The 25,396-nt window shown below is 47.3% G+C and overlaps 1 protein-coding gene across 6 annotated transcripts in view; it reads left to right on the forward strand.

The window, feature by feature from the left end:
• Nucleotides 1-25,396, forward strand: part of TRAPPC9 (trafficking protein particle complex subunit 9) — a 524,427-nt gene that overhangs the window by 13,701 nt on the left and 485,330 nt on the right. For 3 of the 6 annotated variants that reach the window (XM_079901721.1, XM_079901717.1, XM_079901722.1), the window contains exons 2-3: nucleotides 13,321-13,914; nucleotides 22,094-22,239. In XM_079901721.1, the coding sequence (XP_079757847.1) occupies nucleotides 13,331-13,914; nucleotides 22,094-22,239 (730 nt within the window). In that variant the 5' untranslated portion in view covers nucleotides 13,321-13,330. Of the gene's footprint in view, nucleotides 1-5,309; nucleotides 5,450-8,500; nucleotides 8,773-13,320; nucleotides 13,915-22,093; nucleotides 22,240-25,396 lie in introns of those variants that run through there. The other 3 variants (XM_079901718.1, XM_079901719.1, XM_079901720.1) reach the window with 3 other exon arrangements.

The following is a 25,396-nucleotide window of genomic DNA, read 5'->3' on the forward strand; positions in this document are numbered from 1 at the left end:
ATCGAGGGGGCGGGGCAGCGGGGGGCGGGGTGGGCGAGCGAAGGCGTTGATTGGTCACTAGGAAGCTCGGCTGTGGAGCCGCCGTGGACCCCTGCGGCGGGCTCTGGGGTTTCATTCATTCATTCACTCACTCATTGAATGGATAGACTCACTCAGCCTTCTCGGAGAGTACGCGGAGTCTGAGCTTGTGCTAAGCGCTGGGGATTCGGATCCCACGATTTGGTTGACACTCTGCGGTGTCCCCTCCTTTCTTCCTGTGCAATCTTATCGCGTCTCCTCTCCAGTCAAGCCTAGTGTGGTGTACTTCTTGCACAGGGAGGTGACACCCGGCCTCGCTTACTGCAGGCACCTTTCCGTAAGGGTCCCCATCCCTGAAAGCAGCCGCTGAACACTGGAAGGTCTGAGGTGGAATTCTGGTTAGCCGCTCAATTACTGAGGCACTTCCACCACTTGACATTCACCTCTGAAAGAAGAGTATAGTTATTTTAGGAGGGGTTGTGAGGTTTAAAATGAGCTTTGTTGGTTATCTGGGAGTTGAATCCCTGCTTTGACCCTGATTAACCTGTATGACTCTGGGCCATTGCAGGGAGGCCTGTGTCCAGCACTGGCTGATACTCAGGTCTGGCTAATTTTTTTTTTTTAATTGAAGTACACATAGTTGATTTACAATGTTGTGTTAATTACTGCTGTACAGCAAAGTGATTCAGTTATACATATATACTTAAAAATATTCTTTTCTATTATGGTTTATTATAAGATATTGAATGTAGCTCTCTGTGCTATACTGTAGGACCTTGTTGTTTATCCATTCTGTATATAGAAGCTTACATCTGCTAACCCCAACCTCCCACTCCATCCCTCCCCTAAACCCCCTCCCCCTTGGTAACCACCAGTCTGTTCTCTATGTCTGTGATTCTGTTTCTGTTTCATAGATAGGTTCATTTGTGTCACGTTTTAGATTCCACTTATAAGTGATATGGTATTTGTCTTTCTGACTTCACTTAGTATGATCATCTCTAGTTGCATCCATGTTGCTGCAAGTCATGTTATTTCATTCTTTTCTGTGGCTGAGTAATATTCCATTGTATGTATGTACCACATCTTCTTTATCCATTCACCTGTTGATGGACATTTAGGTTGTTTCCATGTCTTGGCTATTGTGAATAGTGCTGTTATGAGCATAGGGGTGTGTGTATCTTTTTTTTTTAATTAATTTATTTTTGGCTGCATTGGGTCTTCGTTGCTGTGCGGGGGCTTTTTCTAGTTGCAGTGAGCAGGGGCTACTCTTCGTTGCGGTGCGCGGGCTTCTCATTGCAGTGGCTTCTCTTATTGCGGAGCATGGGCTCTAGGCGCGTGGACTTCAGTAGTTGTGGCACGCAGGCTCCGTAGTTGTGGCTCACGGACTCTAGAGCAAAGGCTTAGTAGTTGTGGCGTGTTGCAGTTTTCTTATGACAGGGCCGAAAGTAAGCTCATCACACGAGATGAATTGTGCCGAAACACAGCAGTAGAGGGCTGCCGCTCGCTCGGGCAAAACAGCGCCGTCTGTCCCGCTGTGGTAGCTTTTATTTAAGCATTATCTATGTTTACATTTTAAGACTTGTTTTCTTAACATTCCAAAAATGCCAAAGCAGCAACATATGCTTTCTTGAAGACATGCCGTGCTTCGTCCTTGAGCGCAAAAGCAGCACAAGGACATTGCCTTGTGTTTCCATTATTCTGATTATACTGAAGTAGCACAAGGACATTGCCTTGCGTTCCCACCATTCTGATTATACTGAGGACATCTCATGGATCAGTGCCCAAAGCACTCAATGCTTATTCGCAGGGCCTCGGTTTGCCGGGGGTGGGGTGGGGCGCTAAAGCAATCAGGACTGTTTGCAGTTCCGGCTTATTCGCCAGCCCCCAGTTTGCTGGGGTGGGGATGCGGCTCATGGGTCATGTCTCCTTTCCATGTCCTCAGTTATTCCACTACAGTGGCGCAAGGGCTTAGTTGCTCCGTGGCATGTGGGATCTTCCCGGACCAGGGCTTGAACCCATGTCCCCTGCATCGGCAGGCGTAATCTTAACCACTGCACTACTAGGGAAGCCCTCTTTTTGAATTATAGTTTTGTGTGGATATATGCTCAGGAGTGGGATTGCTAGATCATATGGTAATTCTATTTTTAGTTTTCTGAGGAACCCTCATACTGTTTTCCACAGTGGCTATACCATCTTACATTCCCACCAATGTAGGAGGGTTCTCAAGGCTGGCTAATTCTAAGGTGAAGGATTTAGTAAACCTAAACCAAACTTTTGGCTCCAGATCTAAAGCACCCTCTTCAACTGACATATTGTTAATAAAATTGACTTGTAAATATCCATTGTCTGATTCTTTTGTCTTATTTCTCAATTGCTCCACACTCAGGAAGAGAAAAAAGGAGTGTTACTGCTTAGTCCCCTCCATTAGAACAACCTACCTTATAGGGCCATTGTGAGATTATATGAGAAATTTGTACCAAGCACATTGTACTTTACCTGCTGGGTAAATGGTAGCTACCAGGATTTTGTTATTTTGAGGGAATAGATGTGAAAGCCCTGCTCAAGTGGCTGGCTCTTCATGGTGATAAATAAGCAAATCTGTTCCCTATTGGCTTGGGCACTAGAAAGACCGCGTGAGACATGGCCCTATGGAGAAATATCCAAGTGGACTGCATGGTGGAAGAGAGCCCTACAACATGGAAAGGAGTAAGGAAACCTTTATAATACTGTTGGTGGATCAGAAATCCTAAGAGGTGATGGGCTTTGCCCAAAGTGGGGTGATCATATGACCCAACCAGAACACTTTTAGCCAGGACAACAGGCATAAACTGGGATTGTCCGAGGCAAATCAGGATATATGATCACCCTATCCCAAGGCCATACAAGTAGCACTTGAAAGAATTGAAACGGAACTTAGATCTATCCCACTCTGTCTCAAAGTGGTTTCTCATACTTGCTTTTATTAATCCTGAGAGTGACCTTATGAAGTGATTATTCCCATTTTATGTGTGAAGATATTTAAGTTATATAGTTAGTGAGTAATGGAGTTTATGCTCTGACCTGCACTTTTGACTGGTTTCAGCGGTAATTCCCAGCCCCACCAAGCCTCTTTGGGCATTGGTCTTCATCTTTGAGATTGCATGCATGATTGGATGTTTCAGGGAAGTAGATTTGCCTTATGAGAGAACTTTCTAACAGGGCTCTGTATCATTGTATGAAACTTTCCACCTCTGTTAGGATTTTTTATAGAGGGGTTCTGGTGTGGGTGTGAGGTTGGACTTGATGATTTTAGATGTTCCTTCCAATCCAACTTTAAGTGTCTAAAACTCCTTGAGAGCAGGTTTGGTATATTCGTTGAATTCTCAGCATTCAGAGGAGATGCTCAGGAAACGTTAAAACTATGTAAGCAACATAAATCCAGAAGCAAGATATACCTGGGACAAGTCTGGACACCTCCCTCTGATGGCTGGGGGGCTGTGGCTAGCCTTCACATTCTCTGAGCCTCAGTTTTCTCATTGGTCAGAATGCAGAGTAGTCTCCTCCCTCCCTCCCCCACAGATTTGCTGGGACAATAAAATAAATTAATGTGAGTACATTGTAAACAGAAACATTGTACAAAAATAACAATGTTTCCTTTTGCCAGCTTTCAATCTTGCTTTCCAAATTGCTTCTCTTATCCATTTATAGAGAGAATGAGAACAAAGAAGGACTATGGAAAGAGCGCAGGCGACACAGTCAGACAGCCTGGGATTTGAATCCTAAATAGCACCAGGCACTTGTGTGCCAAGTGGAGTGTTCTTTCTGGACCTCAGCGCTAAGAATAGCTACCTTGTATCGATCTTATGAAGACATCGTGTGCTAAACAGGGAGCTCTATTCCTGGCACTTAGACCTCCATAAAGGGTGGCCTCTTTTAATGTCTGTTTTCTGTGTTCTGTAATTGTCAACCTGTACTCTCAGCGCCATGGAGAAGCCACCTTGGGCGGCTTTTTGTAGGGTCCTGGAAGCGTTCTCTCTTAGCCTCTGGGCACCTGTGTTGAAAATCCTTCCTGGCTGTCTTGTGTGCTGGAAATCCGTTCCACCTGTTTTGCCCTGAAGATGTGTTCTGTTTGTAATTCATTCCTACCTTTGGAAAACAATTCAATAAAAACTCATTTGCTTTTCCACTGGCCCAGGGCAGGTATGAGGGATAGCGTATTATTATTTTATAAAAAATATATAAATAGTAAAGTCATAAAACACCACTGGTCACAGAGCAGAGAGTCAATAAATGCTGGAGTAAAGTAAAAGTGATGGCTCAGTTTTTTCCATGGCTGCTGTATTGGCCGAACTATTCCTGTCCACCATTACACTTTTTTTTTCTTATTTAGAGAGAAATAACATGCATATGGTAAAAAAATTAAAACAGAACACAAAAATACACAAGGGAAAGAAGGTCTCCCTCATCCTCTGTTCTCTCAACCCTCTCTGGAGATGCCACTGTTGACAATTACTTGTGTATTTTTCAAACATGCTATGCACATTCCAACCTATGTATGTGAATTCCTTTTTAAGTTTTATTTCTTTATTTTTAACCTGGATAACTCCTTCTGCCCCTACCTAGCAAGCTGGGCTCTGGAACTAAGGACAGCTGTCCCACACCAGGGGGCCTATTCGGAGCCCTAGACGGGACCCCCAGAGTCAGGAGTGGGTTTCCAAGGAGGAATGGGGACCAAGCACCAGCCCTCGGGCAGTCTGCTTGGGGCTCAGGCTCTGACCTTCTACTTCCCGGCCCCGCCCAGCCCCTGTGGCCTTGCACATAAGGCATGCCCTGGAGACAGGCGGCCTCAGTTTCTCAGCCTGTAAAAGGGGAACTTATACTCTCCCCAAGGTAGTTCAGAGCACTGGCGACAACGCCTGCGGCTGCGCGACACGAAGCCCGGCTCGGCGCGAGGGCAAGGAGTGTGATCCCGTAGTGGTTTTGCAAAGGCCTGGGCTGGAGGGCTGCACCACGGAGGTGAAATTTGAGCTGCGCGCCTTGAGGGCTTGGAAAGGCGCGCGGAGGCAGGAGTGGCATCTCCTTCGGGGTGCGCGGCCCCAGGAGCCAAAGCTTTTCTTTCCTTCTCAGCGGCTCTCCTTCCCCTTTTCTCCCTCTGGGTCCCTCCGTCTCCTTCCTCCTCCCTGTCCCTCCCTGCGACCACCTAGCTCCCTCCACTTTTCATCACTCCTCTCTTCCCCCTCCTCCTTCCCTCGCTTCCCCGGCGTCTCTTCCAAAACCGGGAGCGGATCCCCGGCCCGGGACGGGCCCTGCGCATGCGCAGGGGCGGTGCCGGCTCAGCCGCCGGTCGGAAGCTCCCGCTCTGAGCCGGGGTAGCGTCCGAAGAGGCTACTCGGCCCTGCCGCCCGCCAGGCCGTTGGCTCCGGGCCCGGGGGTCCGGCTGTGTAAGTGCAAGGTGGGGGGCTCCCGGGCAGGCAGGGTGTCGGGTCGGCTGCGGGAGGGCTGTCCGTGTGTCACGGCGCTCGAGGGCGCCAGCCAGCGTGTGTCCCGCCGAGGGGCTCGCCTCTGCCCACACCTGCTCGGGCCACTTGCCCCAGCCCCGTTACCCTGACCGGAGCCCGGCCACACCTGTCCACGGCCGCGTCCGCACCTGCCGAGGGCCCGGCCCGCACCTGCCGCCTCTCGGGCCCGGCCCTGGCTCTCCTTAGCTCTCGGCTGTCGTCCCCTTCCCCTCTTCCGCCCGCGGGCCCCCTCCGCCCGGCCTCCCTCTGCTCGGCCCTTTGACCCCGGGCCAGCGGGTCTCGGGACCCGGCTGGGGCCGGCCTCCGGGCGGCGCTGCAGCCCGCGCCCCCGGCCGCCTTCCCCACCCCGCGGTCCCGGGAGGCCCTCTTCTCCTTTTTCCTTCTCCTCCTCCTCTTTTGGTTTCAAAGTGTCTCAGATCCCGCTCGGCGGCGGCAGGCGCTGATTCCCGGGGATGAGCTCCTCGAATTGCAAAGTCCGGCTTCTCCCGGCCAAGTCTCGGGAAGAGAGAGCACAGTGCCTGCCTTGGTCTCCTCCCCCGGCTCATTTGCCCCACGTGAATGCCCTTTAACACGGAGTTTTCTGGTGTTCGGATGGGTTTCTTATGGATTTCACGTGTTTTTATAGAGAGAGTGATTACAGTGTTGAAAGCAGGGCTCGGTTTAGTTAAAGATGAGTTGAGGGTATGAGGCTGTGACATCCTCCATCCTCTCCCCGCCCCAGTTTAAACGCGACTGGCGATTTTTAAAACGTAGTTAATTGTCGTTTCCTAGTCCAGCCCAGATAGTATTCCTTAACACGAAATAGCAGCACTAGAGGCATGATATTGGAGAACCAGGCATATTGCAGTCCTAAAGATGTCCTGGCAAGGTTTTTTGTTTTGTTTTTCTTAAACTGTGGGACAGACCAATAGTATAGAGGGAAAAATAGTTGTCAAGAAATATTTTATCAAATAACAGCGTTATTGAGATAATGTTCACATACGATGAAGTCCACCCGTTTAAATTGTACATTTCAGTGGTTTTTAGTATATTCACAGTTGTGCAACCATTATTACTCCAGAACATTTTCCTCACTTCAAAAAGAAATTCCATACCCGTTGGCAGTCTCCCCTCCTGCAGCCCGGGGAGCCACAGATCTACTTTCTGTCTCTAAGGAGTTGCATATTTGGGGCACTTCATGTAAATGGAATCATACAGTATGTGGCCTTTTGTGCCTGGCTTCTTTCACTTAGCATAACGTTTTCAAGGTCCACCCATGTTGTAGTAGGGTCAGTACTTTGTTCCTTTTTATGGCTAAGTAATATTCTATTGTTATGGATAGATCACGTTTTGTTTATGCATTTATCAGGTGATGGACACTTGCGTTGTTTCCACTTTTTGGCTCTTAGGAATAATACTGCTATGAATGTTCGCATACTAGTTTTTGTGTGGACACGTATTTTCAAATCTCTTTGGTATATACCTAGGAGTAGAATGGCTGTTTATATGGTAACTCTATGTTTAACTTTTTGAGGAACTACCAAGTTGAAGAAATATATTCTTGATGTTTTAATCTTTGTATTAGATTAGTCTCAGACACCAGAGGTGGCTCAGTGCCAGGGCTTATTTCATCAGATTCTTTCTCCCTTGAAGAAAGTAGTGGAAAAGCATGGACTCTGGAACCTGGCTCCAGTTTACCCCTTACAGATTAGGAGACCTTGAGCAGCTGACTGAGCCTGGTTCCTCATCTGTAAGGTTGAAAATGGGAATGCTTGTTTCTTAGGATTGTTGTGAAGTCTAACTATGATAAGTTGTAAAGTGCCCAGTGCAGCCCTTTTCCTACCTTATATATGAGACAAATTGCCCCCCGTGGTACTTGCATATTTTGAATCTGGGGCAAAAGTGAACAAGAAGTTTGCTAATACTGAGCTGCCTCAGGGAAAAACCCTTGCCTGAGGTTGTAAGGTTTACTGAGCTGTGGCATGGAGTTGATTGCTGGTCTGCTTTTCAGGGCCTAGTTGGAACTGGAAGGGACCCAGAGGGGTCTTTTAGTCCAGGGTGACTTCATTGTTTAGATTTCATAGATTGGTAAGTGCTAAAAAGCTGGAGGGCCAATCATAGGCTTGTCAATTTTTATTTTTGCCCAGATAGAATAATGGAAGAACAAGCGCCATCTCCCCCGCCCCGCCATTGTTTTATAAAAGCAAGAATGTTTGGGAATTCCCTGGCAGTCCAGTGGTTAGGACTCTGTGCTTTCACTGCGGTGGCCCGGGTTCGGTCCCTGGTCAGGGAACTAAGATCCTACAAGCCGTGGGGTGCAGTCAATTAAAAAAAAAAAAAAAAAAAGACTTTTAACAGCAAAAGACGAGACAGTTCATAACCTAAAAATAAATGATAACAATAGTAGTTAATATTTATAAAGCACTTACTAAACTTACTTTAGTTTTATGGGAAGCTTAATATACATTGTTCATATTTTTCTCATTTTACTTCAGAGTAGAGAAATTGAACACCTCCTGTCCTCAACCTGTGTCAGACCCACAGGCCACCTGTGCACCTGTAACACACTTGCCTTTTTTGTGCATCAACTTTTTTGCTTATAGAAGAGGGGTGTTGGCAGGGGCAGTAGCGTAATCTCCTGATAGATGAGAAGGGTGGGGGCCAGGCCCTGAAACTAGCCAACCTGCTGAAAAATGCACCGTAATTTTGAAGTTCGACCTTCTTCCTTTTTTTTTTTTTTTTTTTTTTTGTGGTACGCAGGCCTCTCCCTGCTGTGGCTTCTCCCGTTGCAGAGCACAGGCTCCGGACGCCCAGGCCCAGTGGCCATGGCTCATGGGCCCAGCCGCTCCGCGGCATGTGGGATCTTTCTGGACCGGGGCACGAACCCATGTCCCCTGCATCGGCAGGCGGACTCTCAACCACTGCGCCACCAGGGAAGCCCAATGTGGAGCACTTTTAAAGTCTTTATTGAATTTGTTACAATATTGCTTCTGTGTTATGTTTTGGTTCCTTGGCTGCCAGGCATGTGGGATCATAGCTCCCTGACCAGGGATGGAACCCGCACCCCCTGCATTGGAAGGTGAAGTCTTAACCGCCAGGGAAGTCCCCCTTCTTCCTTTTTTAACTCTTATGTTAAATGTTTAACATGTATGTACAGTTTAAAGAATGGCAAAACAAGCACCGCTGGATCTACCATCTAGCTTAAGAGACAGAACATAACTACTGCTTCTGAAGCCCACTGCTTCCCTTTCGAACTGCATTCCTCTTTGCCACCCAGGTAACCACTATCCAAATTTACTTTTTCTTTATAATTCTGCCATATGTGTAAACAAGATACTGTGTAAGTGTTGCCTGTTTTTGAACTTTACATGAATGGAATGGTGCTGCTTGTATCAATCCACAACTGGCTTTATTTGCCCATCATGTTCTTGAGATTCATCTTTGTTCCCGCAATGTCTCTCTAGGTCATTCATTTTCACTGTCCTAAAGTATTTCATTGTGTTAAACGACCACAGTTTAGTTACCCATTCTCCTGACGGTGGACATTTGCGTTCTCTTCAGCTCTTGCTTCTGTGCACCTGCCAGCCACATGCCAGAATACGTGCCACCTGTCCAACAGGAGAGGTACCTTTGGTCTGCATCTTTGCAGACACGTGGTGTTTTTATACTTAAAACATTTTATCTTTATACCCATGTTCATAATAGTATTATTCATAGTAGCCAAAGCTAGGAACAACCCAAATGACCTTCAATGAATGAATAAATAAAATGTGGTATATATATATATATATATATATATATATATATACAATGAAATATTATTCAGCATTAAACAAGAAGGAGATTCTGATACATGCTACAACATGGACGAACCTTGAAGACATTCTGCTAAGTGAAATAAGCCAGCACAAAAGGACAAATAGCATATGATTCCACTTATGTGACGTGTCTAGCGTGGTCAGATTCTTAGAGACAGAAAGTCGATGGGGGCGTGCCAGGGGTGGGGGCATGGGCAGTTAGTGTTTCATGGGGACAGAGCTTCAGTGGTGAAGGTGAAAAAGTTCTGGAGATGGTTGCACAGCAGTGTAAGTGTACTTAATGCCATAGAACTCTGCATTTAAAAAGGTAAGTTCTGTGCTATGTATATGTTACCACAATAATTTTTTTTTTTTTGGTCAATCTGGTGGGTATGAAATGGTCTATTCCTGTGGTTTTAATTTGCTGTCTCCTGATCGCCATTGAGGTGCAGCATCTTACTGTACACGTCTTGGCTACTTGAGTTTCCTCTTCCAAGATGTCTGTCTGTCCCTTTTCTGATTGGCTTGTGCATCTTTTCCTTACTCATGGATTACCCATTGTGCCAGTGCTGCTGTTGGACGGTCTGTCCTTTCCTGCGGTCCTAGAGTGGCGCCTCCGCTGTATTGCAAATTGCCATGCATGTGTGGGTCTGGTTCTGGGCTTGATGACATTTCCATTTTTCTCTCTATCCCTGTGCCAATACTGTGCTGACTAGAGGTGTTTTTTTTTCCCTACAGATTTACTGAAATATAATTCACATGCTATACAGTTCAACCATTTAAATATACAGTTCAGTGGTTTTTAATGTATTCACAGAGCTGTACAACCCTCACCACAATCAATTTTAGAACATTTCATCACCCCACGAAGAAACCCTATGTTCCATTAGCAGTTATGTCTGGTGGGACAAATGCCCTTCCCCATTGGTCGTTCCTCAGGAGTTTCTTGGCTATTGACCATAAACTAACTTGTTACATTCCATGAAAAATCTGATATTAATTCTAATCAGAATTGTGTTGAATCTATATATCAAAATGGGGAGAATGAACATCTTTATGATATAAACTTTTTCTACCCATGGATATATCTGGAACCCTATCTTTTCCTCTCTACAGAGCCTGGCACGTGGGAAGTCCTCACTAGATGTTGGGGATGTGAATGATGAGGTTTTATATATCATTAGTTTCAACCATAGCCTTGCACAAAAGAGAAAACTAACCTCAGTGAAGCTACGTGACTCACTTATGGTCACAAAGAGTGACAGCCAGTGCTGGAGCCAACCCGATGCACGTGGTGCTTGCAGTGAGTTCTCCGCCGCCTACTGCTGATGGGAGCAGCATCCTTTTTGCGAATGATACATGCTGGTTGGCCGCTTTCACTTTCATTGGTTCCATCTTATCTGTAGGTGTTTTTCTTCTGGTGGGCCTGTGTGTGATGTGTGACATGTTAATAAAGATCTGTGTCTGGGAGAACTCTGGGCCAGGTGCAGGGAGTGCCCACTGAGCACATGCTTGAATTGGGAAAAGACACAGTAAAGGTTGGAATTTCCATTACGGTTCAAACTTCCTGATTTCTATGACTTATTATACCTTGATTTAGCCCACCTTAATTTTGGATGCACAAATATGGAAAAACTTGATGAAACGTGATTGTACGGTATTGTAGAGAGAGGACCTTGTACGATATTTCTCTTTCTTTTTTCTAACACTTGTTCTCCTGGGCCTTACAGATCCTGCACCCATTCAGCAGTGTCCAGGGCTTGCTCGGTGCTGCACTGAAGCAAAATTTGTTTATAAGGGCCTTTCCTCATCTACTCTGGGCCTCCGTCTTCTTCTCTGCACAGTGAAGGCTTAGACTAGATAAGGGTTTTTCAATATCTTTGCCACCTTTTAGAAACAGAAAACTCTCAAATCTCCCTCCCCACCCACCCCAATGCTTAAGATTTTGATACGTCCCCCAAGGGGTGACATCGCTCTTGTTGAAAGTTGATGTGCTTTTGGTTCTTTCCAGGAGGTGCAGAAAAGACTCTGCAGGGAATTATTGCAGGGAGGGGCCGGGGGCCAGTGTACCACACTTTGCAGTGTGAGTGCCGGGGCAGGGGCTGGGGTGGGGGGTGCGGGAGCGCCTGCCTTTCGATACTGCAGCTGATGTGGCCTCTCTGTGATCTTGCACAATGTGACCGACTTCTCTTTCCCTCAGTTTCTTCATGTGTAAAGTTGGGGTGATATTATTTAGAGGTTTTCATGAGATAATATACACATAAGCTTTTTGTGTCCTGGGTAGAAACAAGACCAGTTAGCGGGTCAGAGTTTTCTTAAAAAAAAAAAAAAAAAAAAAAAAAAATCTTTTTCCTGCTGCTCTGTCCAGGTGTGTTGTGAAGCTCTGGAGGGTGAGGGTTGACTCTGAAGTCCAGCATGGGGTAGGTGGCCCCAGGATCTGCGTGCCCCAAATTGCTCCCACCTCCCTCCCCAGTCCTCTTCCTCTCAGCCCAGGATGAAATCCCTGCCATTGGACTTACTCAGAGGTCTAGTGGAAATGGCCTTTTATTTTTATTGTTTCATCTGGGAGGGCTGCTGTCATGATCTCTGTAGTCAGGTTCTGGTGAACCGAAGGCTATGCAATTTGGTGTTCCTAGTCAAGAAAAAGAAAACACAATTACAAATACAAAATTAGATATAGGGCCATGGAAGGGGCTCTTGCAAGTGGGGGCCATTAGCTCTGTTAGCTGCACAGTACAGCGGCCTCTGGCCGTGAGTACCCACCCCTGTACTCTGAAGTAGGAGAGACCACTGAGGTCAGTGGAAAGATTTACTGAGTGTATCTCACGGGCTAGGTGTTTCCCTACTTGTATGGTGTATTCCTTATTTGATACAATGAGCTCATTTAATCTCAATAGCCTTCAAAAAAATTAGACCTTTTATTTTGAGATGTAATGTAGATTCCCATGCAGTTGTAAGGGATAATATTGAGAGAACTTATGGACCCTTTGCCCAGTTTCCCTTAATGGTACTTGCAAAGTTATGGTACCATATTAAAACCAGAATATTGACTCACTAACCCTTTGAGGTTTGTGTTATTATCCACATTTTAATTCATGATAAAACTGGGGTTTAAAGAAGCACACAGGCCTGCCCCAGGTCACTGACGTTGTTAGTGTAGAGTCAGGGGTGGAACGTGGGCTTCACATTTCTGGGCAGTGCCATTATGATGGTCTGTGGAAGGGGGCAGCATTCATTTGCTTGTTTGTTCATTCATTCAGCAAACATTTATTAACTCCTACGGGCCAGATGCTTTCCTATGGGTTATCTAATTGAATTCTTCAACAGTACTGAGAATCAGGTAATGTTGTTTTCTTTCTTTCTTTCTTTTTAATTTTTTATCGGAGTAGTGTTGATGTTGCTTTCTTTTTATATCTCACAAAATTCACTCAGAGAGGTTATTAAAACTCTCCCGAGGAAGCACAGTTCGTAAAGGAGGGATAGTAACTGTGTAGAGCCCCTCCTTCTACGTCAGGCAGTATGCCTGGCACTTCGCATGTGCAGCCTTCCTCAATCCAGATGTCTTCTTAGCAAGCAAGCTTTATTATCGCCATTATTTTTCAGTTCAGGAGCTCAAGTGGACTGGAGTTCAAGTCCAGACCATCTGATTCCACTGTGGTTCTTTTCATTCTGTTCTGCTGAGGGGCTGGGGAAGCAGTTCCTTCCGTTGTTCAGTCATTTATTCAGCTTTCTGAGCACTGACTCCACATCAGTGCCTGGCTCCTGGCCAGGAGTTGGAAACAGAAAACAAGAGATGGCCCCTTTTCTGCAGGAGCTCCAAGCCTGGTCCAAGAGCAGGGGATTGTGATAAGAGCTGTGATAGCCATATGCAGAACTCCGAGGACAAACTGTTCCCCACAGCTTTGCTTGGGGCTTACCCTGCCTTCCAGCTGGTGGACGCCAGCATCGCCAGCATCACCGCATCCCCGAGTGCGCCGGCAGCCTGCAAAACCCGGTGCGCCTCAAAGCCTCTTTTTCTCTCTGGGCAGGGTCTTCACCATGAGTGTCCCTGACTACATGCAGTGTGCTGAGGACCACCAGACTCTCCTCGTGGTGGTCCAGCCCGTGGGGATCGTCTCGGAGGAGAACTTCTTCAAGATCTACAAGAGGATCTCGTCCGTGAGCCAGATCAGCGTGCGCGACTCGCAGCGCGTGCTCTATATCCGCTATCGGCACCACTACCCGCCCGAGAACAACGAGTGGGGCGACTTCCAGACCCACCGCAAGGTCGTGGGCCTCATCACCATCACAGACTGCTTCTCGGCCAAGGACTGGCCGCAGACTTTCGAGAAGTTCCACGTGCAGAAGGAGATCTACGGCTCCACGCTGTACGACTCGCGGCTCTTCGTCTTCGGGCTGCAGGGGGAGATAGCCGAGCAGCCGCGCACCGACGTGGCCTTCTACCCCGGCTATGAGGACTGCGGGACGGTGGAGAAGAGGATCGAGGACTTCATCGAGTCGCTGTTCATTGTGCTTGAGTCCAAGCGTCTGGACAGGGCCACGGACAAGTCCGGGGACAAGATCCCGCTCCTCTGCGTCCCATTTGAGAAGAAGGACTTCGTGGGACTGGACACGGATAGTAGGTAAGTCTCCCTGGAGCCCAGGCTCCTCAGCGTGGGCTGCTTCCCGACCTCCAGAAAGGGAGAAGCAAGCGGGAGCGTAGAAGCAAGGGAGCGGGGGAAAAGGGTGCAGTCCACTGGCTTTCAGACTTAAAAATGGGACAGCCTTTGGTTCAGGGAAATCCTTTTAGGGTTCGTGTGGACACTTACTGCCCCTTTTCAGCTGGGAGCCCGGTGGGCCCCCCTGGAGCGCTGTCCAGTAGGGTAGCCACTGTCACTGAGACTGTGGAGGAGGCTGGTCTGAGCCGGGACGTGCTGTAGGTAAAATGCACGTCAGATGCTGAGACCTAGTCTAGGGAAAAGAATGTAAACTATCTCAGTATTTCTTTTTTATTGATTACATGTTGAAATAACACTTTACATGTGTTAGATTAAATAAAACACGTTATTCAAATCTGCTGCGAGTGTTTGGTTCTCACTGTTTAAAATGTGCAAACTAGGAGACTTTAGTTACGTGCCTCACACTGTCTTCCTGTTGGACGGCGCTGCCCTCCGGCACAGTGTGAAGACTGTTATTCAGCCTCATCCCGTCAATGTGCAGATGAGGTGCTGAACGCGGAGAGGCGGCCCAGTGAGGTGCTAGCTGAGCTGGGGGTCGGGCCGTGCCTCCTGCCTCCCAGTCCCCGGGCGCCTGCAGGGCTCAGGTCCTCCTCCTGCCAGAGGGCCACGCCACGGCAGCGCCGCAGCCCCCGCTTATGCTTAGGGTATCAGAAATGCCGTGGGGGCTTCCGAAAGAGCGCTCCACGCAGAGGAAGGTGTGTTCATGGTTTCTGTGTCTCAGGGAGTGTCAGACAGAGCAGGGAAAGTTCAGTCCTCACTTTGTCCCTGTGATTAAGTCACCAGAATTGCAGACGAGCTCTGCTGGGCCGTCTGCTTCCCCTTTCTGCCCTCTGCTCAGTTTCCCTGTGTGGCCAGTGCGGTGTCCCTCCCGCAGGAGAGGACGAGACACACGCCTTTGCCGAGACGTGGTCCCCTTTGCTGGGGAGAGCGCGGGTAGCTGTGTCATTCCTGGCCTTGGGCCCTGGGCCCTGAGTCTGTCCTCCCCGCTCTGTACAGGTCGCACGATGGTCTCCCAGGTGAGGATGGGGGACATGGTGTGGGTGCCGCAGTGCCCGCTGCAGAGCAGGTGCTCAGGGTTTCCTGAACTTACCTAAGGTCAGACCCGACTTTCTGGTTGTCGATAAGTTAGAGGAGAAGATGTCACAGAATTGAGGGAAAAAGTCCAGGCAGCCCTACGAGTGAGAGGCACAGAGTCCCCGAGCCACTCCTGCAGGTGGTGCCTGGCAGGGTCTGGAGGAATCTTCATTTCCTCACCCGGACACGTCTGCGTGGTCTAAGGAAAGGGCAAGGCATGTCGTACCCACGATCCGTACTTAGTTTTCGCGTGACCCTGTGATCTACATGCCAGCACTCCCCTTCTCCCCTTGGAGCCGAGGTGGCAAGGGTTAGGAGCCCAGGCACCGCGGAGGGGCAGAGCTGCCAGCACCAGGCCCGCTCCCGGCCAGCTCCTCACTGCACCTGTTGCCTCCTGCTGAGCCCCGGGCGTCAGGTGGGGTGGATGCCGTGGTGATCATCCCTCACAAGGTGGGGCCTCACGGGCACACAGCATCACAGTGCCTGCGGCATCGGCAGGGACTGCCTGCCCCTCCCTGGACAGACTGGTGGGTGAGTGGCTGAAGCCAGGAACCCTGCCCTGACCCCGTGGCCAGTGCCTTATCCTTGCCAGACGAGGCACTGGTGACATTTCTGCTCATCAGCTTCTTGGCTTTGAGGTTGCAGACCCACCAGGGAATGCCAGTTTGTTTTTGCCTTTTGAAATCTGTGCTCGCAATTGGGCAGGAATAGCTAGTTTCAGGATACTGTGCTCGGTGCATGGTGGCTTACCCTATTGCCAAGGGTTTATGCAGAGTGAATGAAACCTCCCTCCTGGTGGGTCCATTCTGTTCTCGCGGTACCGTAAACACTCAGCCATCATGTGCACTTCAGTGAGATAATGATGCCAGTGACCTCAACTCAAACACATTCTACTCCAGTCACTGTTCATCCCTTGTTGCTTTCACTAGTCTCAGTTATCTAATTTTTAAAACAACAGTTAGGTGCAGGGACAGAGCCTAACTCTCCTGCGGCTCTTGGTAGGGGTGATCAAAAGTGTCCAACCTGAAGTGAGATTGCATTTTGTGGCTCGAAAGGAAACGTCTAGATGTAGGTGGAGGTTTGGTTGGAGGCGCTGACAGGCTCCACGGCAGGTGCTGCCAACCTGAGGCCCCAGCCTTCCCAGGGGCGTAGGTGTGGGTGGGCTTTACTGAACGTCCACGTGTGCCCCTGGCCTCATCAAAGCCCACGTCAATTCTTGACCATGCTGTCAAAGTTATTTTTGTTCTGGTGTGTTTCTAATTTTTGCTTGTTCCTCTTTCTTTTCTTTTCCTTTGTTCTTTTTCTCTCATACCGCCCTGTGAGTATGTTATTGGGTCTGAAAAGGTAGGCTGTGAACACGTTACATTGAAAATAGCTAGATTTCCCTCTGTGCTGCCTTCTTACCGCCTGCATCGCTTTAAAAAACAAAAACTTAACTGCTGCTTTGATCCATGTATTATCCTGGTCATCATTTTATTTTCTAATTTTTTCGAATTTTCGCTTTTTTTAGCACATAACCCACTGATGTTTGATAGCTATTCAAACACTTGCTTTGGGGAACCTGTTTGGTCTTCCTTATATTTGGTGACAAATGAGCCCTTATTAATTTTTGTTTGTTTGTTTTGAGGAAGTGAGTTGCTAATTGATTTAAGCGGCTGCCGGCCGAAGGGTTTTCACGGGATATTTTAACTTGGAAGTCAAAGTCTGCCGCACCTTGCTTGATTCTGGCTTTTAAATGAACGCATTAGGCCTGCGGTTCTTGGCTGTCGCTGGCGATGTGCATGGTGGTGCTTACTGGCCAGTGGTCACCGGTGAAGAGGTGACCGGCTTGGGGGTCTGCTGGCCGTGGAGGGACGCTGCTGGAGGAGCAGACACCAGATTTACTTTTGCTTTCACCTTGACCATGCCATTTACTTTACTTTGTCTGAGCAACTTTTCGTCATAAAGGGGCAGAGGCTAGTCTAAAATCCATGCCAGTCTTTTGCCCCCTTTCTGAGGGCAGGTTTTCTAGGTATCAGAAAAATATGTCCTTCTCCTAGATAGCTAGTTCGTTTGGATCTGGTGGACACAAGGGCCTCTCTAAGTGACCACGGCTTCCTCTCTGCTTTAGCCAATAAGCGTTCAGAGCCAGGTCTGTGGTTTACCTTAGCAGATGTATAGGCCCTACCTGCACCAACCTTTACTTTTAACCCACGTTGGCAAGAAAGATTCTTTATTTGTTGAGGCTAATGTCTGCCACTGATGGGCATGTCATTAGTTTGCAACTCCATCGCCCAAGGTCAGCTGTGAAGGGAGATGCTTTGGCTGACCTAGGACCTCGCGTTCTTCCCCCGGGTTCATCTCACCCCTGGGGAAGGGTTTTGCCACACTACCGTGCTGGCCAGGAGGCCTTGTTTCTCCTTTAATGCTCTGGTCCAAATGTGGACCCTTCATCTTTCATCGAAATAGGCCAGACTTCCTGCAAGAGTCCATCTCATTCTGGGGCGGGGGGACAAAACAGAAGTAAGTGTAGCAAGTGCAAGAAGTTGAGGCCATCTGGGTTGGAAAACATAGGGTGGGATCCTGTGATGGCTGGGCTGTGCCCTGGGTGCAGGGCCTTTCCCATGGCTCCCTAGACTCAGAAGCTGGAGTTGAAGTGGCGTGGGAGTGGGGAGAAGATGGGGTCTTCTTTGAGAGAGGGAGGAAGGCCTGGGGTGGTGTGGAGCCCTGCGGTCCAGTGGACTATCTTCCCCACGGACACAAGGCAGATCAGACAGGGGATCTGAGGGCGGAGGAGATGAGCATTGGGAGGAGGGGCTGACGTGTGGAAGGACTGTTGGATAGTTCTGGAATAGTCTTTCCCCTCAAAATAGACTTAAAAAAATCCAAATCTCTTAAGAACATTGATAGTTACTATGCAGGAAGCAGCTCTTTTTTGATCCTTCTAAGGGTAAGGCACTACACTGGTGGATACAAAAAATAGGACAGTCTATCCCAGGGGCTTGATACTTATTAGGGGGAATATGCAAGTTTATAAGGGGAGAAGGGTGGGGGAGGGAAACTAGCAAAGCTCTGTATCAGGCACCAGTCAGCCTCCCCACCTACATATTTCATTCATGCCACATCGATGCCATCTGAGGTGGGTGGTAGCAGCCCCCTTTTCCAGATGGGAAGCCTTCTCAGAGAGGTTAAGTCATTAGCCCAGCATCACCGGGCTAGCAAATGCTGTAGCAGGATTCAAGCATGGCCCCGTCAGGCTTTCAAGGATGTGTTCTCACTACTAATTCTGCTACCTCCCTGTTACATCTGGAATGGTAAAGTGGATCAGTTTTGGAGTCTTTCAGAAAAAGTCTCTGACTTAAGTGCTGCAGGTCTATGTCATGAAGCTCAGACTTGTCTGATGGTTAGGAAGCATCAGCGTGCTTTACATCCCCGTGTTGAAGGTCTTCATTTCACTCCAATGATGACATGCTTGCAAATGACGCACAGGTGCAACATCAGACTTAGAAACTTCCGAACTTGTAATGGAAACTGTCCAGCCCTCCCTTGATCTGCTTTCCTCAGCAGAATGTAACTATGCTGCAGGGTAGGCCTGGGCTTTCTCTATGGAGTGAAGGTTAAATATCCAACGTTAGCATAAAACAGTTCAGATGGAGGAAATCGACATTGATGATTTATTGGAAGATTTCATAAGATAAGGTGCAGAATCAGTTAATGGCCCATATACCATCTGAAATTGAGTACAGAACATTGCATTTCTTATTTTCTATTCAGAGCTGTCTTATAATATAAAGTTGTCTACTTTGGAACTTCAGCTCCACCAAAGGGACGCCTGTCAGCGTTTATGCACGATGCACGTAATCTAGGTTTCCTCAGTCCATAAAATGCTAGTGCAAAATCATGGGCTGTAGCTATCACTTAATTATGCAAATACCTTTAAAACTATATAATACCAAAAAGAAAAAAAAAGAGAGATTACCTTTATCCAAGTTCCTTTGGCTTTTAATTGCAAACTGTTGTTGAGCAGCTCTGGTTTTCCTTTGGATTTGAATATATACATTCTTTGCATGTAAATTGGTTTTTGGATTAGAATATACCAAGCCCTTTTTTCCCACAAGCCACATAAATAGTACCCAAATTGCACACATATGAAACATTTTCTTCTTTTATCTGATCATAAGTCATGAGAATAATACAGCGTATATCTGTAGTTGAATTGTCCTTAGTGTAAAGTGCAGTGTGAACGCCTTCTGTGACAGTGCTTGCAGCTGTGTGTTAGGTGTTTTTGCACAGCTTCTAGAAAGGATGCCTTTCCCTTTATCTGGGGAGGCTGCAGGTCTTTGCCTGTGATTTAGGTATGATTGATTTGAGGTCATTATGACTTAGGGGTTATCGGGTTTTTAACTTTTGTATCAATCCTTATTTCCAGTTCCTTTAACCCAGTGGTTATAACTTGTAAGAATACTGAAATAACTCTTTGAAGTATTTAGAGCATATTCACATTTTTGGCTAAGTTCTATTGCTCATGGCTTTGAAATTCACCATTAGTTTTGAAATTTACAACAAATTATGGCATATTTTGAATATTTACATTTTGTGTTAATGTTACATTTATTTGCCACTGTGGCTTCATGTTGTATTTTTCTTTGTTATACTGTTTGCTCGTATGTTTTTTTTCCTTATCCATAAACATATTCAATGGTCACACAATGTGACTATTCTAATAATGTATATATAAGAACTCTGAACTTTTAGAGAGACTTAAAAAACGTGACATTACCATTTTCAAATGATCCGTGAAAGAAGGATCCATGTCTTTTTGGAAAAAGAATTTTGATGAGAAAGCTTATATTCTAAATTCCAAAATTGGCTTAAAATATTTAGTTTAAAGTATTTTGTAGTTTAGCTAACTACAAATCGAATTGACTTAATTCCTTTATCTGTTTCTTACTGTGTTTTCAAAGGATTGGAACAGAATTGCTCATAATCTTGAGATGACCCAGTCTTGGGACATACAGTACTTCGAGAGTTAAATACTTTAATTTATATAAATCTGTGATAGAATTTTGTTTGTATGGTATTTTGGAGATTTCCTCCCAAGTATTAGGGTTCCTTCTATTTTTATATAATTTCGAATATTTTATATTGTTTTGTTGAATCGTGTGACCTTAATATGAAAAACTATGAGCATATTTAGCTGCCTCCTTTTTGTAAAAATCCTGTATTTTCGAAACCAACTGTTTCTGATCACAGTGGTTGCACTTTTTATTTTTGAAAATGTTCTGGGCTATATTTTGCTACAGTAGATGTGCACCTTTGTAAGTTCATACGAAGATGCAATAATTTACTTTTTTTGGAGAGTTAAGACAGGATGCTTTAAAGCAAATTTTAGTCTAACAGGATAGGAGTAGAGTCTACTGAAAAAAAGTCTAATTCAAAATCTATTGAGTCAACATCATGGTGGTATTTGTAAACTGGGCCACGTATTAAAAGTCCACAGTCGTGGTCATGGAGGAGGAAAATGTGCATTTGGACGCTGAATTCTTTTCTGGTTAGAGCAGGAGGACACGGCAAGAAAGCAGGCCAAGCACTGCCCACCTTTGGGAGGGAGAGGCCCACAGGTGCAGAGGTTGGAGGCAGGGAAGGCTTCCATGATGAGAAACTGAGTTGAAATGAGCCCTAAGGTGGGTGGGAAGTAGCTAGACCGAAGGGTCAGGTGGCCCCTGCGGTCACTGGGGGCCTTGGTACTGTGGTAAGGCTGGGGAACGCAGGAGGCAGTGCGGGGGGGCTAGAACTGTACTGGGGAAACTTTGAAGGCTTTGAAGTGAGGGAGTGACCTAATCAGATTTGTGCTTTGGGAAGGCCACTCTGGCAGTGTGTGAGAGAGAGAGAGAGAGAGAGAGAGAGTGTGTGTGTGTGTGTGTGTGTGTGTGTGTGTGTGTGTGTGTGTGTGTGTAGCAGGGATGAAGGGGAGGGTGGTACAGGGTGGGCGGGTCATTAGAAGACCATTAGAGGACTGTTGAGGTGACCAGTGGGGGAGAGATGGCAGGGTGTGCTTGGGGATGGCGGGGCAGCTTAGATGCAGTATTTTCTTACGGGGAGGGCTTGTTGGCGGGGGCCATCCTAGCAGTGCCTTGTGGCTGGGAAGAAAACAGATAGAGGACAAGCCGACTTTCCTCTTCTCTCCTTCTCTGTGTTACGTGCTGGTCTTAGTTCAGCGAACATTTGGAACAGAAAAGCTACATTCCAGAGTTAGATCTGATGGGATTTAAGTTTGTATTGAGATCTGTGCATTCATTTAGCTAGAAACTTCACATCTTTTGGATTAGCATAGGGGTTTTCTTTCTTGATAAGATTGCTTTCTTGGTTGGAGGAAATTTAATACAGCTGCTGTTTTTCTTGAAAAATCTTATCTTTTAAGAAATTTAATATTCAAAAGAATAGGAATATTTAAAAATGATAAAGCAGGATTTTGGTGTAGTTTCTTTGGTTTCTGAGTTGATGCAGAGTTAGAAGCTTTTGCAGTATTTAATAGCACATCCTTGCCAATATTTAAAGAGCTGTTAGCGAGGGTCCCAGGCCCCACCTCTCAGAGTATCATTAAAGCTTGCTCTGAAATAGTGACGATAAAGGTCTTGTTTGCAAAAGCCAAACAGTTGGCTTATAATACGCAGCATAGCTCTCTTTATAAAATAATAATAGGTTTGAGGTAAAGAAAGTGGAAGATAATTGATTTTTTTAAAAAGCTGAAACATAAACTTTCTTGTGCTAATGTTGTGATTGGAAAATTTGAAAAGAGAAAGGCTGCTCTAATATTATCCATGTGAAATACGTGTATCCTATTAGGTTTAAAAAATAACTTTGCTCATAAACTGGCAATGATGGTGGCTGGCTTTCAATTGTGGAGCCTAAGGTTGCCTTCTTAGCATTTTTTTTGTAGCGAGGGAATTGCAAAGTGCTTAGCCAGTGTGCTTTTGGGGCAGAAGTCGGGCATTAGCAATGATACATTTCTGTGCATTTTACTTTATAGACATTACAAGAAGCGGTGCCAAGGGCGCATGCGGAAGCATGTGGGGGATTTGTGCCTGCAGGCCGGGATGCTGCAGGACTCCCTGGTCCATTACCATATGTCCGTGGACCTGCTTCGCGCAGTGAATGACTTTCTGTGGCTTGGAGGTAAGGTTATCTGATGAAGATGATCACATATGTAATTACAGCAACTGCTACTTGAAATAAGAGAAAACCTAGAAACAGTGGCTCTAAAAACACATGGAGAGGGAGGGGAAGCCGTCAGCTGAGCTGGTTGCAGTGGGGAGTCTTCCGGGGTAACTGCCTCGCCTTATCTCCTGCCACTTTCCCACCCAGCCCTGCACTGCAGTCCTGCTGAAGCAAGCATGCACTTTCCTCAAAAACACACTGAATTGCCTTGTTGCTCTGTTTTTTTTTTTTTCTTGAAAAGCACATCTTGCCCTCTGCTTAGAATGCCATTCCCCATGATAGTCACCTCTTACACTCATTCTTCAAAACCTCATCCATAGGTCAGATGATGAATGGATGAACAAAATGTTTCTCCATATAGTGGAACATTATTCAGACATAAAAACAAATGAGATACTGATACCACTACAACATGGACGAACCCTGATAGCATCATGTCAAGTGAAAGGAATCAGACACAAAAGGCCACATATAATATGATTCTGGTTATCTGAAATGTCCAGAATAGGCAAATCTAGAGGCAAAGAGCAGATTACTGGGGCTGGGCAGAGGGGAGGATGGGGAGGGACTGCTGATGGGCATGGGGTTTCTTCGGGGTGATGAAAAGGTTCTGGAATTAGATAGTGGTAAGGGTTGCACAGCTGTCAATATACAAAAGCTCCCGAATCGTACACTTTTAAGTGGGTGAGTTTTGCGGTATGTGAATCATATCTCCATTAAAAAGACTTTAAAAACAAGAAAACCTGCTTCAAAGGACAGCCTCTTCTGACCCCTCCACGCAGTGGGTGCCCGCAGGTCTTGTACAGAATCCTGTCTGCGTGGAGTTTACCCTCTGTGCTGGAACTGCCTGTTTGCATGTTTTTCTCCTTCAGGGGCTATGTCCTGGAGGTGGGAGTGGGAGGCGTGGTCTGTGTGTGTCCATCATCTAGTATATTGTAGATGTTCTGTGAGTGCGTGTTAAATAAATGTGGCGTGAGTGAGGGCTGAAACAGGGTCCTTTCCCGGAAGAGGTTGACAGCTCAGTCAGAGGGCCCGTCAGCCACTGTGGCAAATACAAGTCAGAATGAAGTAACCAGGTTCTTCAGTGGAAGATCAACAGCGTCCTATAGGACACACAAAATATAAATTCTTAAAATGGACTTAAATTTCATAATTTGGCTTCTTAAAGAGGAAAGGGAGATAAAAGTGAGAAAGAGAAGGAATAGATGGAAAGAAACAAGAAACAGATAAAGGATTAAGTAGGAGGGGAAAGGTGAATAGGAGTTTTACTTTGTTTTCTTGAAGGAGAGGTCTATAATGACTTGCTGTGGACTGGTGGAGTAGAGCTGAAGGTTAGGTGCTTATCCGGGAAGAATGCCACCGGGCACCTGACCCACCCAGTGATAATGGGCAGGTCGGGTTCCTGTGAAGGCTGGGTGGAGTGGGTGGTGCCGGGTGCTGCCAGCTAATTTCACTCTTGGTCCCTCAGAAACGCACAGTGGGGTTTCCGGGGGGCTCCAAGACGTGTGACATCACAGCAGATTGAGGGCAGAAGCAGGTGTGGGAATCCAGTACACTTGTCTCGAGCCAGACATGAAAGAAATTTCATGTAAAATTGTAAAAATGCAAACAGTGCCCCTCTTCCAGCATATTGTTGTTGTTCTGAAACGTAGTTGTTTTTCATAAAAATTTAACATGGTCGGGACTTCCCTGGTGGCGCAGTGATTGAGAATACACCTGCCAATGCAGGGAACACGGGTTCGAGCCCTGGTCCGGGAAGATCCCACATGCCATGGAGCAACTAAGCCCGTGCACCACAACTACTGAACCTGCGTTCTAGGGCCCGCGAGCCACAACTACTGAGCCCACGTGCCACAACTGATGAAGCCCTTGTGCCTAGAGCCTGTGCTCTGCAACAAGAGAAGCCACAGCAATGAGAAGGCTGTGCACCACAATGAAGAGTAGCCCCCGCTTGCCACAACTAGAGAAGAGCCTGTACACAGCAACGAAAACCCAACGCAGCCAAAAAAAAAAAACAAAAAAACACCCCTTAAAAAATTTAACATGGACAAGATGACATACTAGGAGGACGTGGAATTTGCATCTCCTCACAAATTGGGCACCTACCAGGCACCGGTGGGGGACCACGGACACCTAAGGGGATGGGAGGAACCTCCAGCAACTGGGTAGGATGTGGGGTGTGGGGGGAGTGAAGGAGGAGGAAAAGTGGAGGTGGGATGGGACTGGAGCCCCTGAGGGGTGGCTGGGGGAGGGGAAGGGATCCCACGCCCGAAGGGGGAAATTGGGGAACCATTGGGAGGGCAGAGGATCAAAAGGGAGCGTGGCCAGGTTTCCCCTGCCCACTTGGGCCCCTGGGAACCTGCTGAGATCCCGGGCCTGATCCTCTGCCCACCAAGGCCCCCTCCAGCCACATGGGTCCTGAGGGAGTGGGAGGGAGGGAAGGGGAAGCAAAAGTAAAGGCCAGACCTCTGGGACGGCACTGCTGAGGGGCGGCTGGGGAAGGGGAGGAGTTCCTACACCCAGCGGGACCCATCCACGGTTAGGGGTCCAGCGGGGACGGGGGAGACTTTTGGGGAGACAGTGGGGAAGGGGCACGAAGGAACGGAAAGGAACGCGGCCAGTGCTCACCCTGTTCACCTAGGCATCCGGAAGCCTGTTGGGCTCCCAGGCCTAATCCTCTGCCCTCGGAGCCTCCCTCCTGCGGCGCAGAGCCCAAGGCCCGCCCCTACACCTCCACCCAGGGCCTCACCTCTACACTCGGAGACGCCCTCCGACCGTGCTGGGCCTAATCCCCACCCACACACCCTCACTCAGGGCCCCACCTCCAAACTCCTGGAACCCCAGCTCCAGAGACCTTCCTTTCCACGTGCTGCCGCTCCCCTTCTGGCAGGTCCTAAGCAGAGGCCCTGCCCCACGCTTGAACGTCAACCCCCAACCCGCCTAGGTCCCGCCCCACCCTAAACCCCGCCCCTGCCTAAGTTCCACCGCCACCTAAACGCCACCCCCAGAGCCAAGAGTTATTTTTTTTCCTCTTTTAGATTGGGGTTCTGTTTCACCTTGTTGATTCATTGTTGTTGATTCTTTTATATTTTTATTTTTCCAAATAAATCTTTTG

This window comes from Stenella coeruleoalba (assembly GCF_951394435.1).
Source record: "Stenella coeruleoalba genome assembly, chromosome: 17".
Taxonomy (NCBI): domain Eukaryota; kingdom Metazoa; phylum Chordata; class Mammalia; order Artiodactyla; family Delphinidae; genus Stenella; species Stenella coeruleoalba.